This window comes from Thalassophryne amazonica, chromosome 15 (genome assembly GCF_902500255.1).
Source record: "Thalassophryne amazonica chromosome 15, fThaAma1.1, whole genome shotgun sequence".
Classification (NCBI taxonomy): domain Eukaryota; kingdom Metazoa; phylum Chordata; class Actinopteri; order Batrachoidiformes; family Batrachoididae; genus Thalassophryne; species Thalassophryne amazonica.
The window spans coordinates 14,514,718-14,540,762 of NC_047117.1; the positions used below are offsets into that span (position 1 = coordinate 14,514,718).

At 41.0% G+C, this 26,045-nt stretch overlaps 2 protein-coding genes across 2 annotated transcripts; both read right to left on the reverse strand.

Moving 5' to 3' along the window:
• Nucleotides 1–2,780: 2,780 nt before the first annotated feature.
• LOC117526463 (zinc finger protein 271-like) lies at nt 2,781–7,027 on the reverse strand. The gene has a single exon (XM_034188538.1). The coding sequence runs from the start codon at nt 6,801–6,803 to the stop codon at nt 3,363–3,365; it is 3,441 nt and encodes a 1,146-aa protein (XP_034044429.1). The 5' UTR covers nt 6,804–7,027; the 3' UTR covers nt 2,781–3,362.
• Nucleotides 7,028–13,153: 6,126 nt separating this feature from the next.
• LOC117526030 (zinc finger protein 16-like) lies at nt 13,154–19,689 on the reverse strand. Its single transcript, XM_034188019.1, has 2 exons — nt 19,501–19,689; nt 13,154–17,074 (listed from the first exon to the last, which is right to left on the reverse strand). Exon 2 carries the CDS (start codon nt 16,968–16,970, stop codon nt 13,875–13,877), a length of 3,096 nt encoding a protein of 1,031 aa, XP_034043910.1. The 5' UTR covers nt 16,971–17,074; nt 19,501–19,689; the 3' UTR covers nt 13,154–13,874.
• Between the last annotated feature and the right edge of the window lie 6,356 nt (nt 19,690–26,045).

A 26,045-nucleotide genomic window follows, 5' to 3' on the forward strand; every position in this document is an offset into this window, starting at 1 on the left:
TAATGTTCTTCTATACACCATGTTTCACTTTGACTCCTCACATTCCTGTTTTATAACATATAATTCAGTGTCTTCGTCTGTGGTCCTGTCCAAAGCAGACTTTGATGTTTTCTGCATCTCATTTTTACATCTGCCAAAACACACACACATTATATATATATATATATATATATGCAAAGCCCATTTTTAATTCACTACTGTGTTTGGATCGGATTCAGCATGTAAGAAAACAACTCTTCATTTGACATATTAAGTACAATTCTGTTTTCCTGCATGCTGAATCCGTTCCAACCGTAATTAGATTTAAAATAAATAAATAAAAAGGATCTTGGCATAATACAGTATGTTTCTTAAAATTATATATAAAACAATGTTTGTGCAAAATTTGGTGCCTTTACCATAACTGCACAATCATAGTGATATTTTACACACGTGCCCTGCAATATATGGTACAAACATAAAATAACCAAAATGGACAGGAACGAGAACCTTCCAGAAGGACAACCATCTCTGCAGCAATCCACCAATCAGGCCTGTATGGTAGACTGGCCACCACTCCTTAGTAAAAGGCACATAACAGTCTGCTTGGAGTTTGCCAAAAGCACCTGAAGGACTCTTAGACCATGAGAAACAAAATTCTGTGGTCTGATGAGACAAAGATTGAACTCTTTTGTGTGAATGCCAGTTGTCATGTTTGGAAGAAACCAGGCACCATCCCTACAGTGAAGCATGATGGTGGTAACATGATGCTGTGGAGATGTTTTTTCAACAGCAGGAACAGGGCGACTAGTCAGAATTGAGGGAAAGATGAATGCAGCAATGTACAGAGACATCGTGGATGAAAACCTGCTCCAGAGCGCTCCTGACCACAGACTGGGGTGATGGTTCATCTTTCAGCAGGACAATGACCTTAAGCACAGTCAAGATAACAAAGGAGTGGTTTCAGGACAACTCTATGAATGTCCTTGAGTGGTCCAGCCAGAGCCCAGACCTGAATCTGATTGAACATCTCTGGTGAGACCTGAAAATGTCTGTGCACTGATGCTCCCCATCCAACCTGATGGAGCTTGAGAGGTGCTGCAAAGAGGAATGGGCAAAACTGCCCAAAGATAGGTGCACCAAGCTTGTGGCATCATATTCAAGAACACTTGAGGCTGTAATTGCTACCAAAGGTGCATCAACAAAGTACTGAGCAAAGGGTGTGAATACTTATGTACATGTGATTTCTTAATCTTTTATTTTTAGTAAATGTGCAAAAATTTCAAAAATACTTTTTTCATGTTGTCATTATGAGGTGTTGTGAGTACAATAACAAAATGTGGAAAAAGTGAAGCGCTGTGAATACTTTCCCGATGCACGGTATGTTAAATTACTTCAAATAAATGAGGAACAAATAATTCAAGTCACGTGGCTTTATTATGTACTTCTGATTACAAGCAAATAATTCTGTTAGGCAATTTCAAACCTTATTAGAAAATTAAAATCACCTCTCGTGCCCACCTGCAGTACCTTTGCGACCCACACTTTGAGAACCACTGGTGCAGCTTTATAATAATGTAACTACCACCACCACATAGTTGAAATGAGGACAGAGAAAGGAGCTCTGTTACATTTTGGCTGATATATTTTTAAGAAAACGACGAAAATTTGGCAATGATGAAAATGAGGTATTTTCCGACCATGCGGATGAAGTATGAATGCTGGAACCAAATTATTTAAAATTAAAGCTGCCATCACAACAAAAGCACTTTCAGGTGACCAGTTTACACTCTCATGTACATGTAGCTAAAGAAATCCAACAGAGCAATCCCATTACCAAAAAAAAAAAAAAAAAGTTATCATTTGCATCAGCAACATCAAAAGCAGAGGACGTATGTAAATGTTAAACATGACTTTTCACCCATTAGTGCAGCAGATATGCAAAATGACTGTGCACTTCTGTGACTAAAGCATGAAATTTGTCACACATATTCTAAATTAACCAGTTTATTTTCAGATGTGGAGGCATGATCAGACATTTACTATAACATGGTATACCTTTCAATATGATTGGAACATTTTAAAATTATTACCGCTATGTAATTCTTCATTAACCTCTGTAGGTCAGAGGTCAGCTCCAGGATGCCACATCTGAAAATAAACAATACTTAATTTAGAAAATGTGTGCCAAATTTGGTGCTTTAGTCACAAAATTAACAATAGTTAGGGAAATTTTAGCTAAGCTGCACCACTACATGTGTCAACATGACAAGTTTTGTAGACACGCTGATGAAATTGGACAAATCATGGTTCATTTTACATACACAAGACAAATAAGTTGGACAAGATACAAATTAAGGAATGTAAAATATTTTATCAATATTTCCAAAGCAACACAGCCACGTCACCAGATGGCCTTCAATTTTGTCCATTTCATCTTTGTATCAAACTACAGTCCCCACTAGACAAATTGAAAAGAAGGGGGGAAAAAAAGTCAATGAATCTGTTTTTGCTGAAAACATTTGAATGTGAGATCAAAAGATGAATATGAGAAAATAGTTTAGAATGTCTCAGAAAATGTCATCAGTGTTTAGCAAAAATAAATGAACTGGCTTCATCATTGTAAGCCTTTTGGAGAGTACTGTACATTACAAATACCTCTTCATCAATGACAAATTTCTGATGTTTTAAATTGTGAAGAAATATTGCGCCTTGATGGCCTTTTCTCACACCAGCTGAGGCCACTGGTTGTAAAACACTACCAAGCTACAATAAAGGGTTCTCAAGCTTTTATTTCTTGCTCAACTCAAATAACAACACTTAAATCTCCAGTGTGTGGCATTTAGTGTCCTCTATAGTGGTGAGTTTGCACACTGCATTATACAGTCATTGATCATGATTTTGTTCACCCTTCGGGGGTTCATGCTACCTTCTCTTGTGATAAGCAATATGTATGATCCTCCATTTCACAACAATTGAAGGTTCTCAAACTTGTTAGCCTGACAGTGTATATGGCACCAACCAGTAATTCCTCTTCCTTTGTTCTTGAGTCTTTCAGCCATGGTGAATAATACAAAAGGCAGCAAAAGTATGTCACTTTTGTGCTACTGTATCAGTAGCCCCCCCCCCCCCCCATGGGGGAGTTCCTCCTCCAAGTAACTATGACGGTCTCATTGTAGGCTTATGAAAACATTGATTCATGGATGCCGCTAATTTATACATGAAACAGATTGTTATGAATGATTGTTAATATTCATTCCTAAATCCTTCACACTGTAGCTTTAAGATGGAGCAGAAAATTTCAAATTGACACCTACCTTACAAACACAAAACTGAAACAGTCTCTTAAAAACAAAACAAAAAGTAACTTCACTGACACGTAACTAGTGGAATTTCTTGATATGTCTGTTTCTGTCTCCAGTCTGTTTGAATTTATGCTCGCAGTGGGGGCAGGAATATGGTGTCTCTCCTGTGTGTACCCTCATATGGACCTTGAGCTTGTATTTCTGAGCAAAACATTTATTACAGCAGACACACAGGTGTGGTTTATCTCCTGTGTGATTCCTCTGGTGCATCCTCAGCTCAGTCATGCGGCTGTAGGACCTCCCGCACTCAGAACACTGGTATCGGGCTTCACCCACCTTGTGTCCTTTGATGTGTTTCTGTAGCCCACTTGATGTTGAAAAATTCTTACAGCACTCAGAACACTGAAAGGGTTTTTCTCCCGTGTGGACTCGTGCATGTAACCTCAGGTTGTTAGCCCTGGCGAACCCATGGCCACACACAGGGCAAAGGTGAGCTCTTCCACCCGTGTGGATGGACAAATGCTTCTCCAGCTTGCTCTTGCTCGGATAAGACTTTGAACAGAAGGGGCAGCTAAGCGGCTGTTCTCCCTTGTGTGAAGGCATATGTCCTGTCAATTCTGTCAGTGTAGCGAAGGAAACATCACACCGAGTGCAGGAATAAGGTTTCGTCTTCTTAAGTTTTCTGTGTTTCAAACAGTGCTGATCCAAATCTTCCTTCTTTGCAAAGGTTTCTATACAACAAGGGCACTGGTGTGGCCTTTCTTCAGTGTGAGTTTTCAGGTGATATTTCAAATCTATTAGCTTTGCAAAAGCACGGTCACAGTGTTGACATTTAGACTCTTGCTTCGCATGGCTTGCGTGCACCTGCTCATGCTTCTTCAGTGCGCGCTTCATCTTAAACCTCTTGTCACAGGTGTTGCAGACGTAAGGCTTATTGTGAACCTCCATGTGTGTCTCTAGTTCTTCTGGGCTGTTGAAAGTTTGGGAACATTTTGGACAAATCCCATTACCTATGTGAGCCTCAAGGTGTCTGCTGAGGTCTTCTGGGAGGGAAAAGTTCTTTGCACAATGAGGACATACAAACAACCCCCCGTATGTTGATCTGCGGTGAATTGAAGCGTGCACTTGTAAGTGATTCAACTTGCTAAATATTTTGCCGCAGTCAGTGCAGATGAGGCGGTGAGAACCAGACTGGACAATATAGTGGGATTTGACATGACTCTCCAACATGCTCTTCTCCTTGAGACATTTATTACAAACAGGACATGACCTTCCTTTGGCTGCATGGGATTTCCTGTGTCCTTTGAGCTCCAACAAGGTACCAAAAACTTTCCCACAAACCGAACAAATGTAATCAGCCACATTGTGCAGATCTCTCATGTGCTGTGTCATGCTACCAGCCTGACTGAAGCTTGCAGAGCAGACTCGGCAGCTAAATGGTTTCTCCTTCGTGTGTGTCCTCAAGTGTGTGGCAAGCTTGCTGGGTGCTATAAAGTGTCTGTCCACACAAACAGGACAAAAATATCTCTTTCTTTGAGCACCCAAAAGAACTTTTCTTTCAGTACCACCTCCAGAGTTCTTATGCACTGTTGCTTGTTTATTTCTAAAGTTTGCGCCAAGCTGCTCATCTGCCACACCAACATCGTTACTCAGCTTATTGTCCACGTTCCTCTCTTCTTCATTTTGCTGGAGTTTTGCTCCTATACCATGGCGGGTACTGTACATTTCACTCCGTTTAGTCTCAGCTTTGCTGTGTAACTTGATGTGATTTAAAAATGTACTGCTCTCATCAAAATTTTCACCACAGTCTGGACACGTCAGCACCTGGGAAGTGTGCATACGCTTATGTGCCAGCAGCATGGGATTGCTTCCAAAACTCTTCCCACATTTTACACAGACATACTGGTCTGCACCATGCTGACGCCTCAGGTGTGTGGCCACAGCAGAGTGATAGCTGAAGGTGACAGTACAGCATGGACATTTGAATGGTTTCTCCTTTGTGTGTGTCCTCATGTGTCTGGCAAGCTTGTATGGAGTTCTGAAACCTTTGCCTGCACAGATGGAGCAAAAATGTCGATTTACTTTGGTTTTTCTAGCAACCTTCTTTTCAATATCACCTCCATTCAAGTAATTTTCCACTTCACTGCTAGCATCACCATTATCAAAGTCTCCATTGCTATTATCATTGCAATCATTAGTGAGCTGAACCAATTCATCTGGCTGCTCTTTTTCTTGAATTGTGGCTTTATCACTAAGGTGGGAACTGTGCGCTTCACTCTGGGTAGCCTGGTCTTCATCGTGCAACTTGACATGATTTAAGAAAGTGCTGCTGTCCTGAAACTTTTCATCACAGTCGGGGCATGTCAGCAGCTGGGGGTTATGAATCCACTTATGAAACTGCAACTCAGGATGGCTTCCAAAGCTTTCTCCACATTTAATACAGACGTACCGGCCTGCAGCATGCAGGTTCCTCAGGTGAGCAGTCACAGCTGAGGAGTCGCTGAAGGTGGCGTTGCAGATTGGGCACTTGAATGGTTTCTCCTTTGTGTGTGTCCTTATGTGTCTGGTTAGATGGTACAGAGTTTTCAAGTCCCTGTCTACACAGATGGGGCAAAAATATCCCTTTTCTTTGGCGTTTGATGGAACTTTCTTTTTAATACCTGCTTTATCACAGTCATCTTCTGGTTGAACAGAATCTAGAAACTCTTTACTGCTAGCATCATTCCGATTCTCTCCACCAACATTATCACAATTGTAAGTCAGTTTATAATTCAGTCCTGCTCTGTCATGCTGATTTGAACTGTGCCCTTCAATCTGGTGAACCCGGTCTTTCGTGTGTGACTTGATATGATTTGAAAGCAAGTAGCTGTTTGGAAATTTTTTGTCACAGTTCGGACACTTAAGTACTTGAGGTTTATCTTTCTTCTTATGCAGCGACAGCTGTGGATAACCTTCAGAACTTCGTCTAAACTCAACAGAGGCATAGCGAACCTCAGCATGCTGACGCCTCAGATGTCGGACCACAGCAGAATAGCTGTTTAAGCCTCTGGTGCAGAGTGGGCATTTGAATGGTTTCTCCTTCATGTGCATCTTCATATGTCTTGCAAGCTTGTATGGAGTTAAGAAGGACTTAACACATACAGAACAACAGTGTCTCTTCTGTTTTGTTTTAGAACTTCGTAACTCCTTATCACCACTGCCTTTAGGTTTGCTGCAACTCTCTTCATTCAGTTTCCGTGACAACACTTCACCATCATCTCCTTTGTCAAAAGCCATACTCTCGTCATCACCCCTTTCAGAAATATCTTCACTATAACAGAGATTACTGCTGTTAATACAGTCATCTTGGTGGACATCTGAGCTTGATGGAGTCCCAATAACGCATTTTTGTTTGGCCTTTTGTTCCCCAGGAATCGGCTGCAGTATTACAGCCACGCTTGAACCAGTATTCTCCAAATTTTCTCCATTCTCCACACTTGCTTTATGTCCTTCAAGTAATTTACTGAAAGCAGATTCCATCACTTATTAATTATTATTCCATGACATCACCAGAGCACCAGAAACACTTCACGAACAACAGTAGAGGGGACAGAACTATCGCCAGTGGTTCTGGACATGTGCCCTATGTCACTGTCTCCTCAGATACCTCTGCACTACTGGCGAGGAAAGTTGTCCTTTTATGTCATCCTTGCCGTAAACTACGCTGTCACTCCATCAGTTGGTTCTCCTCACTCAGCCACGGGAAAGCTGTCAAAAACAGAAGCATGTAATTTAGGACTTAAGTTTGAATGAAATTCTTGGAAGTTAATGGCATTTAGGGAACAAATATTGATGGTAGTTCCCCAAGAAATACTAGTAAAATATCAACCAAGCATTTTAGTTTTCTTCAATCAACTGCTGTCTGTCTCATATTTAAACTGACAAGGAAGCAAATAAATATAACAGATACACAAGTTGGCCATGTGACCAAACCCCACTAGTTCAGTCAGTCCGTTAATTTAAATGGTACAATACTGCCACCAAGTGGATAAAAACAGCAAAAAACAGCAAACCCTAAACCACTGTTTTCTAACACTCTGCCCTGCACACACAACTCCATGCTAAATCCACACCTGATAAGCCAGATTGAGGTGCTATAAATAAATATAAAATGTAAAAGAAAGAAACAAGATGAAGGAAACTTCCATGGTAAGCCTACCAGTGTAAAGCAGCGCTTATAAATGGCTGAGTTTGGTGTCATTTTAGGCAGATTAACAACTCAACACACAGCAGATTTCCCCTCAGTCACAGTTGATTGGTCGAGTTCGAAGCAAAGCCCAGCCCAGGAGGCACACCTGGCAATATATGACACAGACAATGATTCCTAACATTTTTTTTTGTCAAACTCTTATGACAAATAAATATAATTGTTGTTTGATGTTTTACAGCTCAACATGAACTTTAATATAAATAACTGAATCAAACCAACAACCAACCAACATACATCGCTCAGTATATGCATAAAATAGACTGCTCGTCTATTTTGGCCCTGCCTAACTAGCAGCGTAGGGAATACGTCTCTTCATTGTAAAATGCCCACTATGATGGAAAATTAATGGCAGCTGGTCGTTTTTCCTGTGTCTTTGTAGCTAATATTAGTTTGGGGTGATGGGGTCCCAGCCACGTTTGACAGTATAGCTCAACGATATATCGGCTGGCCGCTAATCGTGGCCGACATGAGTCTTTCACAAACATATCTGTAAACACACGAACATATGGGTGTCACGGTGGCTTAGTAGCTAACATAGTTGCTTCAGAGCAAGAAGGTCCTGGGATCACTTCTCACCTGGCCCTTTCTGTGTGGAGTTTGCATGTTCTCCCCGTGTCTGTGTGGATTTCCCTTGGGGCACCCCGTTTTGCTTCCACAAACATGCTTATTTAGGGTCTGCTCCTTTTTTCCCCTCGACCAAGGCAGCGTCTCTACATCTGGAGTTGGTCCCCATACTGTGGCTGACAACTATCTAATTGTAATTAGGATGGATTAAATGCAGAGGACAAATTTCAGTGTATGTATGTACAATGACAATAAAAGGCCCTTCTTCATCTGTGTTATTTGTGCCAACATGAAAACTTATATTTTATTGAATAGACATTGCAGAAAAACACTGACTGTTGTAAATAGTGCTATTGCACAATATGTCAAGCAAAAGGCACTCCGAAAGCATTGTTTACAATGCTGACAAGAGTGGTTGGGACCCCCCTCACACTTTGGTTACATTAGCTACCAGACAGAGGCAAAGCTGCCATTCATTTTCAATCAGACTGGACATTTACAGAGATGAGACAGACTGCCAGCCTGAGTGAAGGTAACATGAAGTATGTTGGTTGGTTGTTAGATATATTTGCAAGTCTTTATAATGTCCATATTTTAAGCCTCAATTACATTTCTTTGGCAGGAAGGTCTATTAAGTTTTCAAATTAGTGCAACTGATAGGCAACATGATTGTGCATTTTGTGACTAAAGCATGAAATTTGGCACAGCTTCATTGGGTCTTGAACTTACTGTAATTAGACGTTAAATCACATGCCTTATGACTTAGCCACCTCAGCTCAACTTAGGGCTGCTATGTTTTATTTTCTCACTCAACCATGTCAAGCATGGGTCTCTATTGAACAAACAATATGTAAGCTCACACTAAAATTATATTCATATTCATCAAATCCTAAGATTTTAAAAAGAGAAACAAATCCCTTCCTAAGAAATATTATTGATATATGGTTTAAAGCTCATAAACATACCACCTCTATTTCTCAGTTTTCCCCCATTTTTGATAATTTACAGTTCATTCCAGGAAGGGCAGATGGCGGTTTTAAGGCTTGCGCTGACAAAGGTATACAAAAAGTTGGAGATCTATATGACCAAGGCACTTTGTCAACATTTAAAAATCTCAGTCTGAAATATTCAATCCCCAAAAAACATTTTTTTAAGTACTTATAATTGAAACATTTTAACTCAAAATATTGTGATGCTTTACATGAACTGCCTCTGTCCTTCTAGAGGGGATTATGATAAAACATGGACAGTGGAAGCGTCAAATTTCTATATTGTATGCAACACTTGCTGCATATGACAAAGAGCCCAGCATTGATAAAATGAGGGCATGGATCTTAGATATTAAAGAAGAGATTGATGAAGCTGAGTGGGCAACAGCCTGTTCAAAAGCTTAAACACAAACAATCAACACTAGAATGAAACTACTACAATATAAACGGTTTATGAGGGCATATGTGATGCCTGAGAAGCTTAACAAATGGTCTCCGGGCATTCCAGACACATGTACAAAATGTTTAACTGAAAAAGGTACATTAATTCATTTTGTTTGGAAATGCCCTAAGTTGAAAGATTTTTGGGAAATGGTGGCCCACAAGATAAGGAAAATTACAGGTGTGCACTGCGCAAATACCATGTGTAGTAAGGCTTTGCATTTTGGGAATATATCCACATAACTTCGCAGTTTGCACTGGTCATCAGACTCTAACCGACTTCGGCCTCCTGCAGACCAGGAGGATAATTGCTTTGTCTTGGAAAGAGACTGAAGTCCATTTGACACAATTCTGGATGAGAAAGGTGACAAGATGCATTACGCTGGAGAGACTGACCCACGTAACAAGAGGCAAAGCACGGGAATTTGAAAATATGTGAGCACCTCTGATGGACTTACCCAAGAACTGTTGAAGTGGGTTTCCTGGTGAGACTAGAGTGTGACAATTTATTATTTTAAGTATAACTAATTTACTGTATTATAATTTGTTGTATTTTGTGTAAAATCTTGCTTTTTTAAATTATGCTTTTGGTGTTAAAATTTTAAAAAGCATTGTTTAAAAATAAATACAAACAGAAACTTTATAAGCATCTTGTTTTGCGTTAAGCCTTGGTAACGCGTTTTAACAAATCACGTGACCTAATGACGCAGGCGCATACTGTACCAGCACGCGCGCAATTTATTAAAATAAAAAAAATTGGACGTCTGGACAGACAAGAACTGAAATAAATGTAGAGTAATAACACTCACCAAACCAAACATGGATCACAAGTCCTGTCCTAAAACGTGCCATAAGCAGCGAAAAAGTAGTTTGCGCAAAAAAGCTTCAATATTTGTATGTAGCTCCACTGCGCGAGCCCATTCGCGAGCCCCTGCTAATTGCGCTAGTCTTTTCATTGGTTTTACACGAGGTTGGCACACCAACACTGCCGCCTAGTGGATGGATGTTTGTGAAGGGGAATAAAATTCCACCATTTCTGTGGCAGCTTGTTCTTCTTCTTCTGAAATTCCGGCAGGCTGTACAACGTCCGACATAATGCTGCCCTCCACAGGTCATACCGAAACACTAATGAAACCCTGAATTTTAACACAGCCCTCTCTATAAAAACCGACTTTTCCCTTGACCCTCATTTCGTAGGGAAAACACAGACAGGCCCAAATCAGACAGATCCACAAACAACTGATGTCTACTGCAAGAGTACAATTTGCAGGAAAAAAAAAAGCACATGACCCACAGTCATGTGCTTCATACAAGCCAATAGCATGTTTTCCTATTAGTTTTAAAGTACTTGCTAAACTGCAATGCCCCAATCTCAGCCTAGTTACAATCACTTCGTCTTTCCACTCAAGTGTACTTTTCCACTTACTGCTGGTTGCAAGGAAAAATAATGATGGCCTTTCTGCTCCTGGTCCCACTCGCATGCGGTCACTGATTCTCAACCCTCTCATTGCAGATGCTAAAGCACTCTCCCTTAACCATTCATACATTCAAATCTGTATTTATGTTTGACAAGGACTCTTTAGCTACTTTGACAGCAACTTCATTACCCTCAACCCTGGCATACAGAGGAAACACACATGGCATCACAAGTTTTCAATTCTCGAGAAGTGGCCTTTTCTGGAAACACCAAAGCAGCATCAGAGTCTGAGCATATGACACTGTACTGAGGCTTTTTATGCTCTATCCATTCATTGCCCTATGAATTGCCAGAAGTTCAGCTGAGAAGATAGACATGTTGTCTGGTAAGCAGATGCTGAAAAAGTTTCTCATCTGCAATAAAAACTCCAATCCATTTTCCCAGAAACAGAATCTTTGGAGCCATCAGTGAATATTTTAATGGCTCCACTAAAGTCATTCAAAAGCAACCTCACGCCTTTACAATGCCCATTTCTCCCTTCTTCAAGGAGACAGTAGAACCTCAGGCTCAGGGAGAAACCAAGGTGGGACAGGGGACCAAAAAGACCCGTCCACTTTCCCATGCTCCAACCCAAAATCCGCCGCCAACTGTGGCAGCTTGTTTCAGAGGGATTTGAAAAATAAAGATACTATTAAACACACAGGCAACAACATAAAGTGTCTGAGTAAAATGTTGGACCGTCTGTGGAAGTCAATCACGAGAATGGAGCAACATTCTTCCAACAGATGTGCATATGGAGAGCGCTGCGTAAATCAGTCCAAAAATCTCCCACAGGTGTTTAGCAGGATTGAGACCTCATGATTTGTATTTCTCCACTCATTTATTCCAGTTTTGCCTTTGTCACACCTGCCCATCTCACATAAACATGTACATTTTTAAAAAATGTCATGACTTTGAAAATTCCAACAATCACAAATTTGACTTTCTGTGGGATTTTATTACTTTTTTCATATTGTAATGTGTGCACAATTGTTTAAGCAGTTTTATGCATGCATACTTGTTGGCCACTTTATTAGGTACACTGTTACACTGCACACTGAATAAACATCTTGACCGTCTACACACAAAAGCTGGTTTATTTTAGCGGTGACACTTTATTTCAATGTTATACGGTAAAATAGCTATTTGGCTGTTAGCTGACTGCATCAATACCACACGCACTGCAATACTGATTGACATATGAAAAAAAAAGAAGCTGAAATTTAACACGGGGTCGCTGGATCTGACCAGCCAGGTGAAGCTCTCCATGTTGCAGTAACAAACTGTTTAAAATCAAGTTGCAGTTTAGAAATACACGAATCCTGATTTATCTGTAACAGGGCATAAATTCTGCACAAACCTGTTTCTTATTAGACAAAGAAAGTCATAATTATTGATATGCCGCTTCTTTATCCTCGTCTCTGTTCCTTGCACAGGTAGGAAAGGCCTCATCATGGACAAGAAGAAGTCCACTGACTGACTTTGGACTATATAAAAATGATTTTTACTGATTTGAAAGCAGATTTTTATTTATTTTTTAATGGCTCCTTTCTTGGCCTGAGGCAGGGTACACAGGACAGGATGCCAGCCTGTCGCAGGGCCACCTACAGACAAACACACACAGTCACACCCGCGCGCACACGCACACACCTACGGACAATTTAAAGTTTCCAATCCACCTAACCTGCATGTGTTTGGATGTGGAAGAAGGAAAAGCACCCATAGAGAACATGCAAACTCCACACAGAGAACACTGATGAGAATGGTGTATATAATACTATAAATACTTGAATTAAGACTTTTTTTTTAAAGGAACTTCTGAAAATCAATGATAGACACGTTATAAGTTGGACTGAATATTTATGAAAAATTGTTAAGACAATGCAATCAATACCTAACAGTAATGTGGCAGGAGTGTCATCTTCAGTCCTGACTCTGTTTTGTATGTTAACAGATATAATCTCTGACCTTTCCTTGATCTTGACCCTTGACAAAACCTTTTTTAACTTTTCTTTTTAATCTGGTCTTCATTCTTTTCACCAAGTTTGATACAAACTGGATGACAACTGGACTACAAAGAGGACTGAAAACAACACAACTGCATTAATACACTCAAATCAAACTAAATTTAAACACCAGACTGGAACCTGGCACCAGAAAAAAAGAGAAAAAACAAATATACTTCATTTTAATGTACATCGTTTACTATATAATCAACACAGCAGTCTTCCATCAATATGATAAACGTTGAATAAAATGATGTTAAATGTCAGTTTAACACAAAGGTTAATGAAAATTGTATGTACTTTGAGGAAGTGGTGTTATTGGATTGCAACTAATGATTATTTTTTATTTTATAATCTAATCATTGTAGCTAGCTGCACTGTAGTATAGTCTATGACAGAGAATATTCAGTACTACCTGCATCAAAAGTGATGCTTCGACATACATTTGTTCGCACAAGCAACTTCATGATCATGAAAATTTGTTAAAATTTGTTTGTCTGAGAGACACGACATATACCGTGCACGAGGTCAAAACACCGATTACAGTTCCTCTTTCAACGTGTCAAAATCACTACCACAGTTATAAATAACAGTTGCCGATGCATTCACAATACTTAATAGATAAGTGCTGCAAACATTTTGGAGAAGTTCAAAAATGGAGACAGTCAGTATCTGTGAATTTTGATTCCAAAGCGATGTGGGCACCTGAGATTTGCCTCTCAGAGGAGCTTTAGCATTGTCCTTAAATTACATTTGTACTTAAAAACAATCACAAAATGCCTCATCCTCAATGACACATTGCAATTTAAGGCATCCCAAATCTGTAAATACAGTTTGTTCACTCGAAACAATCTGTAAAGTCCTTCAAAAGCAACATGCACATCCTTACTGCTGTTGTATCGCTGTGACATCTAACGGGTGGAATTTAATTATGTGCCTATTTCTGTCACCAGTCTGAGTAAATGTCTGTTCACAGTGGGAGCAGGAATATGGTCTCTCCCCAGTGTGCACCCTCATGTGGACAATAAGTTTGTCTTTAGTGGTAAAGCGTTTGCTGCAACAGGTGCACGAGTACGGTTTATCCCCGGTGTGGTTCCTCTGGTGCTTCCTCAGCTCCGTCATGCGACAGTAGGTCCTCCCGCACTCAGGACACGGGTATCTGGGTTGCTCCGCCATGTGTTGCCTGCTGTGCCGCTGCAGCGCACTCATCGAGGGGAAACTCTTACTGCACTCGCAGCACTGGAAGGGTTTCTCTCCTGTGTGGATGCGTGCGTGTAATTTGAGGCTGGCGGGGTTGGGGAAGCCGTTGCCACAGAGGGAACAGAGGTGAGGTCTTTCACCCGTGTGGATGCTCAGGTGCTTCTCCAGCTTGCTCTTGTTCAGAAAAGACTTTGGGCAGACGGGGCAGTTCAGCGGTGGCTCTCCCTCATGCGAGGTCATGTGATCCGTCAATTCTACAAGTGTGGTGAAGGCACAATCACAGCGAGTGCACGAGTAAGGCCTCGCCTCCTTAAATTTTTTGTGCTTCAGGCAGTGTTGATCCAAATCTTCCTTTATCTCAAAGGTATCAATACAACAAGGGCACTGGTATGGTCGTTCTTCAGTGTGAGTGCGCAAATGACATTTAAACGTTGCTAACTTCACAAAGATGCGACCGCAGTGCGGACATCTGGACTCCCACCTCTCGTGGGCCATGATGTGTTTTTCATAGTGAGAACTCTGTGTGAACTGCTTGCTGCACAATGAACAATAGAACTGACATATTTTATTGTGCCACAATTCGTGCTTCTTCAGCGCAAACTCTACCCTAAACTTCTTGCCACAGGTAGTGCAGATGTAAAATTTTTCGTGAGTCTCCATGTGGGACTGTAGTTCTTCTTGGGAGCTGAATGTTTGGTCGCATTTTGGACAAATCCCATTGTTTTCTTTTTCGTGTGTCTCTAAGTGTTTGGTGAGATCATGTAGGAAAGGGAAGTTCTTTGGGCAGTCGGGGCACTGAAAACACAAACCTCTTGTTGATTTGCAGTGGGTCGCTATGTGTCTTTTCAAATGGTACATCCGGCCAAACGTTTTTCCACAATCGGTGCAGATGAGTCCCCGAGGGTTGACCTTGAAATGAGACTCAATATGAGTCTCCAACTCAGTCTTCTCCTCGAATTGCTTGTCGCAAGTAGGGCATGACAGACCTTTAGCTGTGTGGGCCTTCTTGTGCACTTTCAGCTCCAGCAAACTACTTAATGTCTTCCCACACTGAGAGCAGGCGTACTGGCCTGCGCCATGCTGCTTCCTGAGATGTCTGATCACGTGATAGGACTGGCTGATGGTGACAAAGCAGATAGGGCAGCTGTATGGTTTCTCCTTTGTATGTGTTCTCATGTGCCTGGCGAGCTTGTATGCAGTTCTGAACCCCTTACCATCGCAGATGGGACAAAGGTGTTCCTTTTGCTTTGCTTTTGAAATCAACTCCACATTACTTTTATCATCATCATAGTCATCGTCATCATCATCATCATCACTACCTTCATCACCAGCCTCTTCTTCTATTTTCCAAGATAATGATGTTGCCCCGTCATCTACTTGATTGGAGTCTTGACTATTCTCATCACCACTTTCAGAATTAAGGTCATCACTATCGCCAAGAACATCATCATTGTAACTGCGGTTGAATTCAGGTCTCGAGGAGCTTGATGGTGTTCTAGCAGATTGACATTTTACTTTTGTGCCACTTTCTCCACACTGAGATCTTGTCCTTCTTGACACTGTTTGACCTGAAGGATCTACTTTGTCTCCACCACCCATCTCTTCTGTACCATCTCGGGTTATGGTCAGGCATGGGGTCTTCCTAGGCCTTCCTCTTTTTGCCACTCTTGGAGCAGGAGGATCTAAACAGTCCTTGGTGTCCACACTATTGTCATGAGTATCACACAATTCTGATTTATTTGAAGCACGTTTGATCTCTTTACCTCTAACTGGGGCTGTAATCGAGTCCCGTTTTAATTTTGCAACAGTTTCCCCACGTCGAGGCCTTCCTCTTTTTGCCACCCGTGGAGCAGGAGGGTTGAAATTGTCTTTGGTATCCATAAGTACTTCATGAGTACCACAAATAGAACGGTGTATGCCTTTGGTTGCACCTCTACCACGACGTGGTCTTCCTCTTTTTGAGCCCCTTAGTATAGGCGGGTCTAAATCTTCTTCAATGGCCACACTCACTTCGTGAATATCAAGCGACTCAGATGCAGCCTCATTACCTGCAATTAGGGGTCTAGTTGAGTGCCGTTTTCGTCTTCCACCTGTAGTAGCTCCACGACGAGGCCGCCCTCTTTTTGACACTTTTGGAACAGTAAGGTCTAAATCATCTCCAAAGTCAACACTCACCTCATGAATATCAAGCATACCAGACTCATTTAAATTAGACTCCACCTCTTTACCAATAATTAATGCTTTGGGCAAGGTTAGAGTTTCTTTCTCCATCAGCAATCTCTCTCTGAGTTGTCTGTACTTTGATTTTTCAATCAGCTGACTGAGGATAAGTTTATCCTTCAAGTCTCCATAGTTGCAAGGCTTTGCCAGTTGTTCTAAAGCAGACACAAACTGTTCAACAGTTTCCTCAGGCCTCTGAGATCTTTGCTGAAATTTAAGTAGGTGCATCTGAGAATTGAAGTAAACAGTCAGCGCTGATATGGCTCCTGCATATGTGGTTTCACCACGGATTAGCGTCGAGTAGACACGCTGGCCTTCCTGACCAAGGAAGTTTTGCAGGACTGCACACTTACTTGAATCAGTCAGCTTGTTTTCACTGAGTGCTCCAAGATAGTGTTCAAAAGATTTAAGCCATTTATTCCATGACACAGTCAGCTCACCAGGGTCAGGTAAGAAAGGCGGTGGTGGGGACAATATTATCAAAAGTGGCTCTGGGAGCGAGTCTGAGATGTGGCCCCGTTTCGCTGTCATCTCATCCACTTCTGCAGACACTTCATCCATTTTGAGGAGGGAGCTTTTTTTTCCCAAATTCTCCTTATCCAACTAACAATGGATAAATTAAGACTTCTGATGATTCCTACCAGTCAGGGAAGCCACAAGAAAAGCTGGGAAAGAGAGAAATAAGAGAGTCATTTCTGCTCTCAGTCAGGTCTTTATACTGTAATCCATTTCTGTTATAATGTTTGCAGTGTCTGTGTTTATAATAAATGCACAAAAAATACCGCTAAATCTTAGTAAGCATGGATGTGAAGATGTATAATACTCAAGTGGTTTCCACCAGAGTAAATGTACAGTAACGGAATTACAATTAGACAATTTTTTTTAACTGTTTTCCATTGTGGCTTGTTCTACTAGGACTGCACAATACTGAAATATTTTTTTCTGTAATATATATTGCGATGTGGAAAATAACTGGAATTTTCACCAGATAAGATGAATAACTATTCAGTAAGAATGGATAATTCTAGAATGATTGGGGTTATTTGGGAGGGGACTCCATCTGGATAGAAAATAATAATAATAAAAAAAAAATGCTGAAAAACTCTGCAAGGCAGTCTCAACAAAGTACCTGTTTTTCATCAACATCACCCTTTATATACCTGAAATAACAGCATAGAACTGACAATTTTGTTTTTGCAGCCATATTTTCCATTTTGGTGTTGTTCTGCTGCTGATCTTCGAGACAGTTCTGTTGCTTGTTACACAATCAAATACAACACAAAAGAAAAGACTTATCTTAAGACTTATCTCATTCTGACATTTCACAATAAAAGTCTTACTCATACACGCCTGCTGACCAGAGGGATGCTTTTGGTAAGAGACAATAAAATAGCTCATAATAACGGATATCACACCAAACTGCCCACCTAGTTTTAGATGGTGCATTGCTCACAGTGGTCAAAGGCATCCCTGTGTACCTCCAGGCAGGGAAACTCTTGATATCTGGGACCAATTTCTTCTGTGGCCTGAATTAAAACTGGATGCAGACTTGCACACCACAAAGTTGCTCTCAGCTGAGCAGCAGGAAGCAGAAGTGCTCATTTCACCCTGTGCATGCTGCGTCTCAGTTCTTCCACATGCAATAAAGACTTGACACCATCCTTGTACATTCTCTGGCTGACACTCATTTCAGGGCATGTTGATCAGTGCTCAGTTTGATCTCCAGGAAAATTCCACAAACAAATAAATATACATTAAGGTTAAGGTAACCATATTTTGATCACTGGAAACCAGGACACTCAGCCTGGCAATGAGATACACAAATGATAATCGAAGTTTCCTCAAGGATTCTCAAAGCTGAAAATAAATGGTAAATGGACTGCATTTATATAGTGCTTTTCTGTCTGCATCAGACGCTCAAAGCGCTTTACGAATAATGCCTCACATTCACCCCGATGTGAGGGTGCTGCCATACAAGGTACCCACTACACATTGGGAGCAACTAGGGGATTAAGGACCTTGCCCAAGGGCCCTTAGTGATTTTCGAGTCAGGCTGGGATTTGAACTGAGGATCCTCTGGTCTCAAGCCCAACGCTTTAACCACTAGACCATCACCTCCCCCAATAAATGAAAACCAGGACATTATCATCACTTTCTTTAAAAAAAAAAAAAACTCAAAACGGCCAGGACGTGAAAAACAAGACATGTCCTGAGAAAACAGGACATTTGATCACCCTAATTGAGGTTATATCAAGGACGATGGGATGAGTGTATCTGACAAATTGGGGTGTGGCATCATGATGGCGGCACCACATTGCGATTAAAAACACCCAACTGCCAAACCCTGCTTCCATCAAGTCTCCTTGTTTTTAGAACTGCCTAATCTAGACAGATTTACTAAACAGTACTATACTATTTGTATTTTATAAGGAGTGACATAGATAAAGTAAACATATTTGTAGTAAACAATTTGTATCATCCACTGTTTAAAAGAAAGAAAACTGGCTATAAAAGTGATGTGTATTAAAAATGCAGCGATTTCATTGGTGCAATTATTTAGGGGTTCTGCAGGGGTGGTGGCCAAGTGGTTAATGCGCTTGGTTTCAGTTCAGAAGGTTCCGGGTTCAAATCCCACCCCTGCCACATTTCTCCATGTAATGTGGAGTTGCGTCAGGAAGGGCATCCGGCGTAAAACTTGTGCCAATTCAACATGCAGATCCACCTTGGATTTGCTGTGGCGACCCCAAGTGCAAACAAGGGAGCAGCCGAAGGGACTCTGAGAGTGTTGTTACTATGTTTATAAACGGCTGTAACTCCTGTTAAACCCTTTGAAAAGCTAAAAGTCTCCGCTACGAGCACATCTTGTAATTTTATCTCTATGGTGTAGAGACAAAATTATAAAATGCGGTATTATTATGTCCAAATAATTGTGAACCTGACTGGACGCTACGATACCAGTTATTTCTGCCTATTTGCTCTCATACTGTGAGAACTAAAGCCAAAGCTTTGTTTTGATTCTAATAATGAGATTTAATTTATTAAAACCCCGCCGCCGTTAGACGGTACCGTACTGTCCGGGTGAAAAACTCACCAAAGCGCTGGTTACAGCAGGCAAATGTCAAGCTTCTGAGCACAGGGGCGACTCGTTTAGTTGTTAATGTACAGAAAATACTCGGCTAAGAAAAACGAAAGCGCTGAAAAATAGACATTTTATACATATTAAATCTTTGTTGGAAAATGTCCGCCATTTTGGCATTACCTTTTCCGGTTTGGACAAAGCAAATAAAGTTAGACAACACCGAGAGGTAGCGCCACCGTTTCACAATAAAGGTCTATATTTGCCATTACAATAAAACACGCGCATTGTGACAGGCGTTAAGGAAGTGCACGTATTAATTTACAGTGACTGTTGAAAAGACGAAGAAGAAGAAAAAAAACAACTTCATCCTCAATTTTTTCCCTCTCCTCCAAACCAGTCTAAATTTGAGCTCAATTGGGTTATTTATTTTATGTAAACGTAAAAGGCTCCTCCTTTCTTTTTCTGGTTATTTTGTACTTCTGCTGCAACAACCAAATAAACTAAAAAAATAATAATTACGAAATAATTAGCTTGAAATGGTGTTTTTGTACAGCGGTTTGTCCATTTAGCAAAGGGTTGGTGGGTTTGATGCCCGACTCCCCTTTGAAGTGGCTTTGGGCAAAATACTGACCCTGGTTATGGACAAACTAACACACAGACGATCTGGATTCAGAATGAGGGGTTTTTTTTGTGTGTGTGTGTGTTTTGACATTGTGAGGTTATATATATTCATGAATCTCTAATGGGCTCTTGTTTGGTTTGATTATGTGATATCACTGGATTGAAAGCAAAAGTTTGTGTAGTATTGCAGGGCGATTATCTCTTTCGATGTGATGGTCATTGGTTCAACCTGATCAGACGTACATATATACACGGAAAAAATAATTGTCCGTCGCCAATGTGATTTTGGTGAATTACTGATTTATATCTAAACTATGAATGCAACCGTATACAGTAGGTAAAATATGCATTGAACACATCGCAATATTTCTCGGTAAATATATTTCTAAAGGTGCTATATTGACATGAAAATTGAAATGAAATTCACCAGATGTCAGTAACAACCCAAGTAATACACACATACAAAGAAACCAAAGTAATTAAGTACAGAAATTAAGTTATGTGGAATAATGTGAAATGACATAGGAAAAAGTATTGAACTCATGTACGACCCCATTTCCAATGCAGTTGGGACATGTGTAAAATGTAAATAAAAACAGAATACAATGATTTGCAAGTCCTCTTCAACCTATATTCAGTTGAATACACCACAAAGACAAGATATTTAATGTTCAAACTGATAAACTTTATTGTTTTTGTACAAATATTTGTTCATTTTGAAACAGATGCCTGCAACACGTTTCAAAAAAGCTGGGACAGTGGTATGTTTATCACTGTGTTACATCACCTTTCCTTCTAACAACACTCAATAAGCTTTTGGAAACTGAGGACACTAACTGTTGAAGCTTTGTAGGCGGAATTCTCTCCCGTTCTTGCTTCATGGACGATCTCAGTTGTTGTATTTTGTGTTTCATAATGCGTCACACATTTTCAATGGGCGACAGGTCTGGACTGCAGGCAGGCCAGTCTAGTACCTGCACTCTTTTACTACGAAGCCACGCTGTTGTAACGTGTATAGAATGTGGCTTGGCATTGTCTTGCTGAAATAAACAGGGACGTCCCTGAAAAAGATGTTGCTTGGATGGCAGCACGTGTTGCTCCAAAACCTGGATCTACCTTTCAGCATTGATGGTGCCATCACAGATGTGTAAGTTGTCCGTGTCATGGGCACTAACACACCCCCATACCATCACAAATGCTGGCTTCTGAACTTTGTACTGGTAACACTCTGGATGGTCTTTTTACTCTTTTTTCCGGAGGACACAACGTCCATGATTTCCAAAAACAATTTGAAGTGTGGACTCATCAGACCACAACACACTTTTCCACTTTGCATCTGTCCATTTCAAATAAGCTCGGGCCCAGAGAAGGCAGAGGTGTTTCTGGATCTTGTTGATGTATGACTTTCGCTTTGCATGGTAGAGTTTTAACTTGCACTTGTAGATGTAGTGACGAACTGTGTTAACTGACAATGGTTTTCTGAAGTGTTCCTGAGCCCACACGGTAAGATCCTTTACACAATGATGTTGGTTTTTAATGCAATGCCACCTGAGGGATTGAAGGTCACGTGCATTCAATGTTCGTTTTCGGCCTTGCCGCTTAGGTGTAGAAAGTTCTCCAGATTGTCTGAATCGTCTGATTATGTTATGGACTGTAGATGATGGAATCCCTAAATTCCTTGCATGTGAACATTGAGAAACATTGTTCTTAAACTGTTGAACTATTTTTTCACATAGTTGTTTACAAAGTGGTGATCCTCGCCCCATCTTTGGGGAGGTGATGGTCTAGTGGTTAAGGTGTTGGTCTTGAGTCCAGAAGATCATGGGTTCAAATCCCCGCCTGACTGGAAAATCACTCAGGGTCCTTGGGCAAGGCCTTTAATCCCCTATTGCTCCCGGTGTGTAGTGAGCGCCTTGTATGGCAGCACCCTGACATCGGGGTGAATGTGAGGCGTAATTATAAAGCGCTTTGAGCGTCTGATGCAGATGGAAAAGCGCTATATAAATGCAGTCCATTTATCTTTGCTTGTGAATGGCTGAGCCTTTTGGGGATGCTCTTTTTATACCCAATCATGACACTCACCTGTTTCCAATTAGGTGTTCTTTGAGCATTCATCAACTTTTCCAGTCTTTTGTTGCCCCGTCCCAACTTCTTTGAAATGTGTTGCAGGTATCCATTTCAAAATGAGCAAATATTTGCACAAAAACGTCTATCAGTTTGAACATTAAATATCTTGTCTTTGTGGTGTATTAAATTGAATATAGGTTGCAGAGGATTTTCATATCATTGTATTCTGTTTTTATTTACATTTTACACAATGTCCCAACTTCATTGGAATTTGGGTTGTAGAAAGGGAGGTGCAAGAAAGCCTGGAAAGCCAGGACACCAGCTGAAATCTATCAGTAATTAGAAAGCAGTCCTGCCCCTTGTCAGCGCAAATTAATACCAGCTGGTTCAGTCCCAATTGATGGCCTTAAAAAGTGTCTCACTACCAAGGTGTCACACACAAAAAAAACTCATGATGGGTAAAAGCAAAGCGCTCTCTCAAGATCTTTGCAACTTTATTGCTGCAAAACATACTGATGGCATTGGTTACAGAAGGATTTCTAAACGTCTGAATGTTCCAGTGAGTACTTTTGGGGCCATAATCTGGAAGTGGAAAGAACGAAATTTCACCATAAACCGGCCACAATCTGCTGCTCTTTGCAAGATCTCTGACAGCAGAGTGAAAAGAATTATCAGAAGAGTTGTCTAAGAGCCAAGGATCACTTGTGGAGAGCAACTGAACAATTGTTTCAAAGAAAACGATAAGTAGCACCATGGTTTTTATGCACGATCACCACGCAAGATTCCATTGCTGAAAAAAAAGCATGTAGAAGTTCGTTTAAAGTTAGATGCACAGTATTTAGACAAGCCTGTGAAATACTGAGAGAATATAATCCGGTCAGATGTGACCAAAACTAAACTCTTTTGATGCCATCATGGACAATCATGTTTGTAGGTCAAATGGCCCCAAAAACACCATTTGGTGGTGGGAACATCATGGTGTGGGGCTGTTTTTCAGCATATGGCACTCGCAAACTGAAGGAATTATAACTGAAGGAAGGATGAATGGAAAAATGTACCGGGCATTCTTCTGCTGCCATCCACCAGGATGATGAAGATGAAACAAAGGTGGACATTTCAGCAAGACAATGATCCCAAACACATGGGTAAGGAACCATTCAACTGGTTTCAGAGAATGACAATGAAGCTGCTAGAATGTCCCAGCCAATCACCTGACTTGAATCCAATAGAAAATTTATGAAAAGAACTAAAGATCAGAGTTCATAGAAGAGGTCCACGGAACCTTCAAAATTTGAACATGGTTTCTATGGAAGAACTGACCAAAAATCACACCTGAGTAATGCATGTAACTAGTTTCTCCATACAGGAGGCGTCCTGAAGCTGTCATTACCAACAAAGGCTACAAAAGTATTAAATAAATTTCAGTAACCGTGTTCAATACTTTTTCCCTGTCATTCCATTTTTTTTACACATAACTTAATTTCTGTACTTAATTGTTTTGATTTCTTTGCGTGTGTGGATGACTTTGGTCTTTGCCTCTACTGGTGGTTGGTTCTCACTGCGGTATTGTATCACTTCCTGTTCCGGAGCACAGCGGTGTTTTTCTGTATCTGTTAGCTGTTTAATCTGCGCAGTTAGATTGATCTAGTTATCTAGATTACGATTTGTTTCCCAGTGTAATCTTTACGTGCCTTAACTAAAGCACTCCTTCTGCTGAATCACCTCTAAATTATTTACACATTATTCACTTTACGTGTTTTTAGGAATCCGCTAGCTTAGCGTAGCTACTAGCTCTTAGCCGATTTAGCATGGCGGCTTCTCCTGTCTCTCCCGCACTTTTCTGCTCTGGGTGTGAAATGTTTAGTTATTCCTCGGCCTCCTTTACCAGTAATGGTACTTGTAATAAGTGTAGCTTATTCGTAGCTTTGGAGGCCAGGCTGGGCGAATTGGAGACTCGGCTCCGCACCGTGGAAAATTCTACAGCTAGCCAGGCTCCTGTAGTCCGTGCAGACCAAGGTAGCTTAGCCGCCGTTAGTTACCCTCTGGCAGATCCCGAGCAGCCGGGAAAGCAGGCCGACTGGGTGACTGTGAGGAGGAAGCATAGTTCTAAACAGAAGTCCCGTGTACACCGCCAACCCGTTCACATCTCTAACCGTTTTTCCCCACTCGACGACACACCCACCGAGGATCAAACTCTGGTTATTGGCAACTCTGTTTTGAGAAATGTGAAGTTAGCGACACCAGCAACCATAGTCAATTGTCTTCCGGGGGCCAGAGCAGGCGACATTGAAGGAAATTTGAAACTGCTGGCTAAGGCTAAGCGTAAATTTGGTAAGATTGTAATTCACGTCGGCAGTAATGACACCCGGTTACGCCAATCGGAGGTCACTAAAATTAACATTAAATCGGTGTGTAACTTTGCAAAAACAATGTCGGACTCTGTAGTTTTCTCTGGGCCCCTCCCCAATCGGACCGGGAGTGACATGTTTAGCCGCATGTTCTCCCTGAATTGCTGGCTGTCTAAGTGGTGTACAAAAAATGAGGTGGGCTTCATAGATAATTGGCAAAGCTTCTGGGGAAAACCTGGTCTTGTTAGGAGAGACGGCATCCATCCCACTTTGGATGGAGCAGCTCTCATTTCTAGAAATCTGGCCAATTTTCTTAAATCCTCCAAACCGTGACTATCCAGGGTTGGGACCAAGAAGCAGAGTTGTAGTCTTACACACCTCTCTGCAGCTTCTCTCCCCCTGCCATCCCCTCATTACCCCATCCCCGTAGAGACGGTGCCTGCTCCCAGACTACCAATAACCAGCAAAAATCTATTTAAGCATAAAAATTCAAAAAGAAAAAATAATATAGCACCTTCAACTGCACCACAGACTAAAACAGTTAAATGTGGTCTATTAAACATTAGGTCTCTCTCTTCTAAGTCCCTGTTGGTAAATGATATAATAATTGATCAACATATTGATTTATTCTGCCTTACAGAAACCTGGTTACAGCAGGATGAATATGTTAGTTTAATGAGTCAACACCCCCGAGTCACACTAACTGTCAGAATGCTCGTAGCACGGGCCGGGGCGGAGGATTAGCAGCAATCTTCCATTCCAGCTTATTAATTAATCAAAAACCCAGACAGAGCTTTAATTCATTTGAAAGCTTGACTCTTAGTCTTGTCCATCCAAATTGGAAGTCCCAAAAACCAGTTTTATTTGTTATTATCTATCGTCCACCTGGTCGTTACTGTGAGTTTCTCTGTGAATTTTCAGACCTTTGTCTGACTTGGTGCTTAGCTCAGATAAGATAATTATAGTGGGCGATTTTAACATCCACACAGATGCTGAGAATGACAGCCTCAACACTGCATTTAATCTATTATTAGACTCTATTGGCTTTGCTCAAAAAGTAAATGAGTCCACCCACCACTTTAATCATATCTTAGATCTTGTTCTGACCTATGGTATGGAAATAGAAGACTTAACAGTATTCCCTGAAAACTCCCTTCTGTCTGATCATTTCTTAATAACATTTACATTTACTCTGATGGACTACCCAGCAGTGGGGAATAAGTTTCATTACACTAGAAGTCTTTCAGAAAGCGCTGTAACTAGGTTTAAGGATATGATTCCTTCTTTATGTTCTCTAATGCCATATACCAACACAGTGCAGAGTAGCTACCTAAACTCTGTAAGTGAGATAGAGTATCTCGTCAATAGTTTTACATCCTCATTGAAGACAACTTTGGATGCTGTAGCTCCTCTAAAAAAGAGAGCTTTAAATCAGAAGTGCCTGACTCCGTGGTATAACTCACAAACTCGTAGCTTAAAGCAGATAACCTGTAAGTTGGAGAGGAAATGGCGTCTCACTAA

Bases quoted from the DNA above. Each gene is read 5' to 3' on its own strand.
- LOC117526463 (XM_034188538.1), bottom strand. From the start codon at position 6,803: ATGGAATCTGCTTTCAGTAAATTACTTGAAGGACATAAAGCAAGTGTG.
- LOC117526030 (XM_034188019.1), bottom strand. From the start codon at position 16,970: ATGGATGAAGTGTCTGCAGAAGTGGATGAGATGACAGCGAAACGGGGC.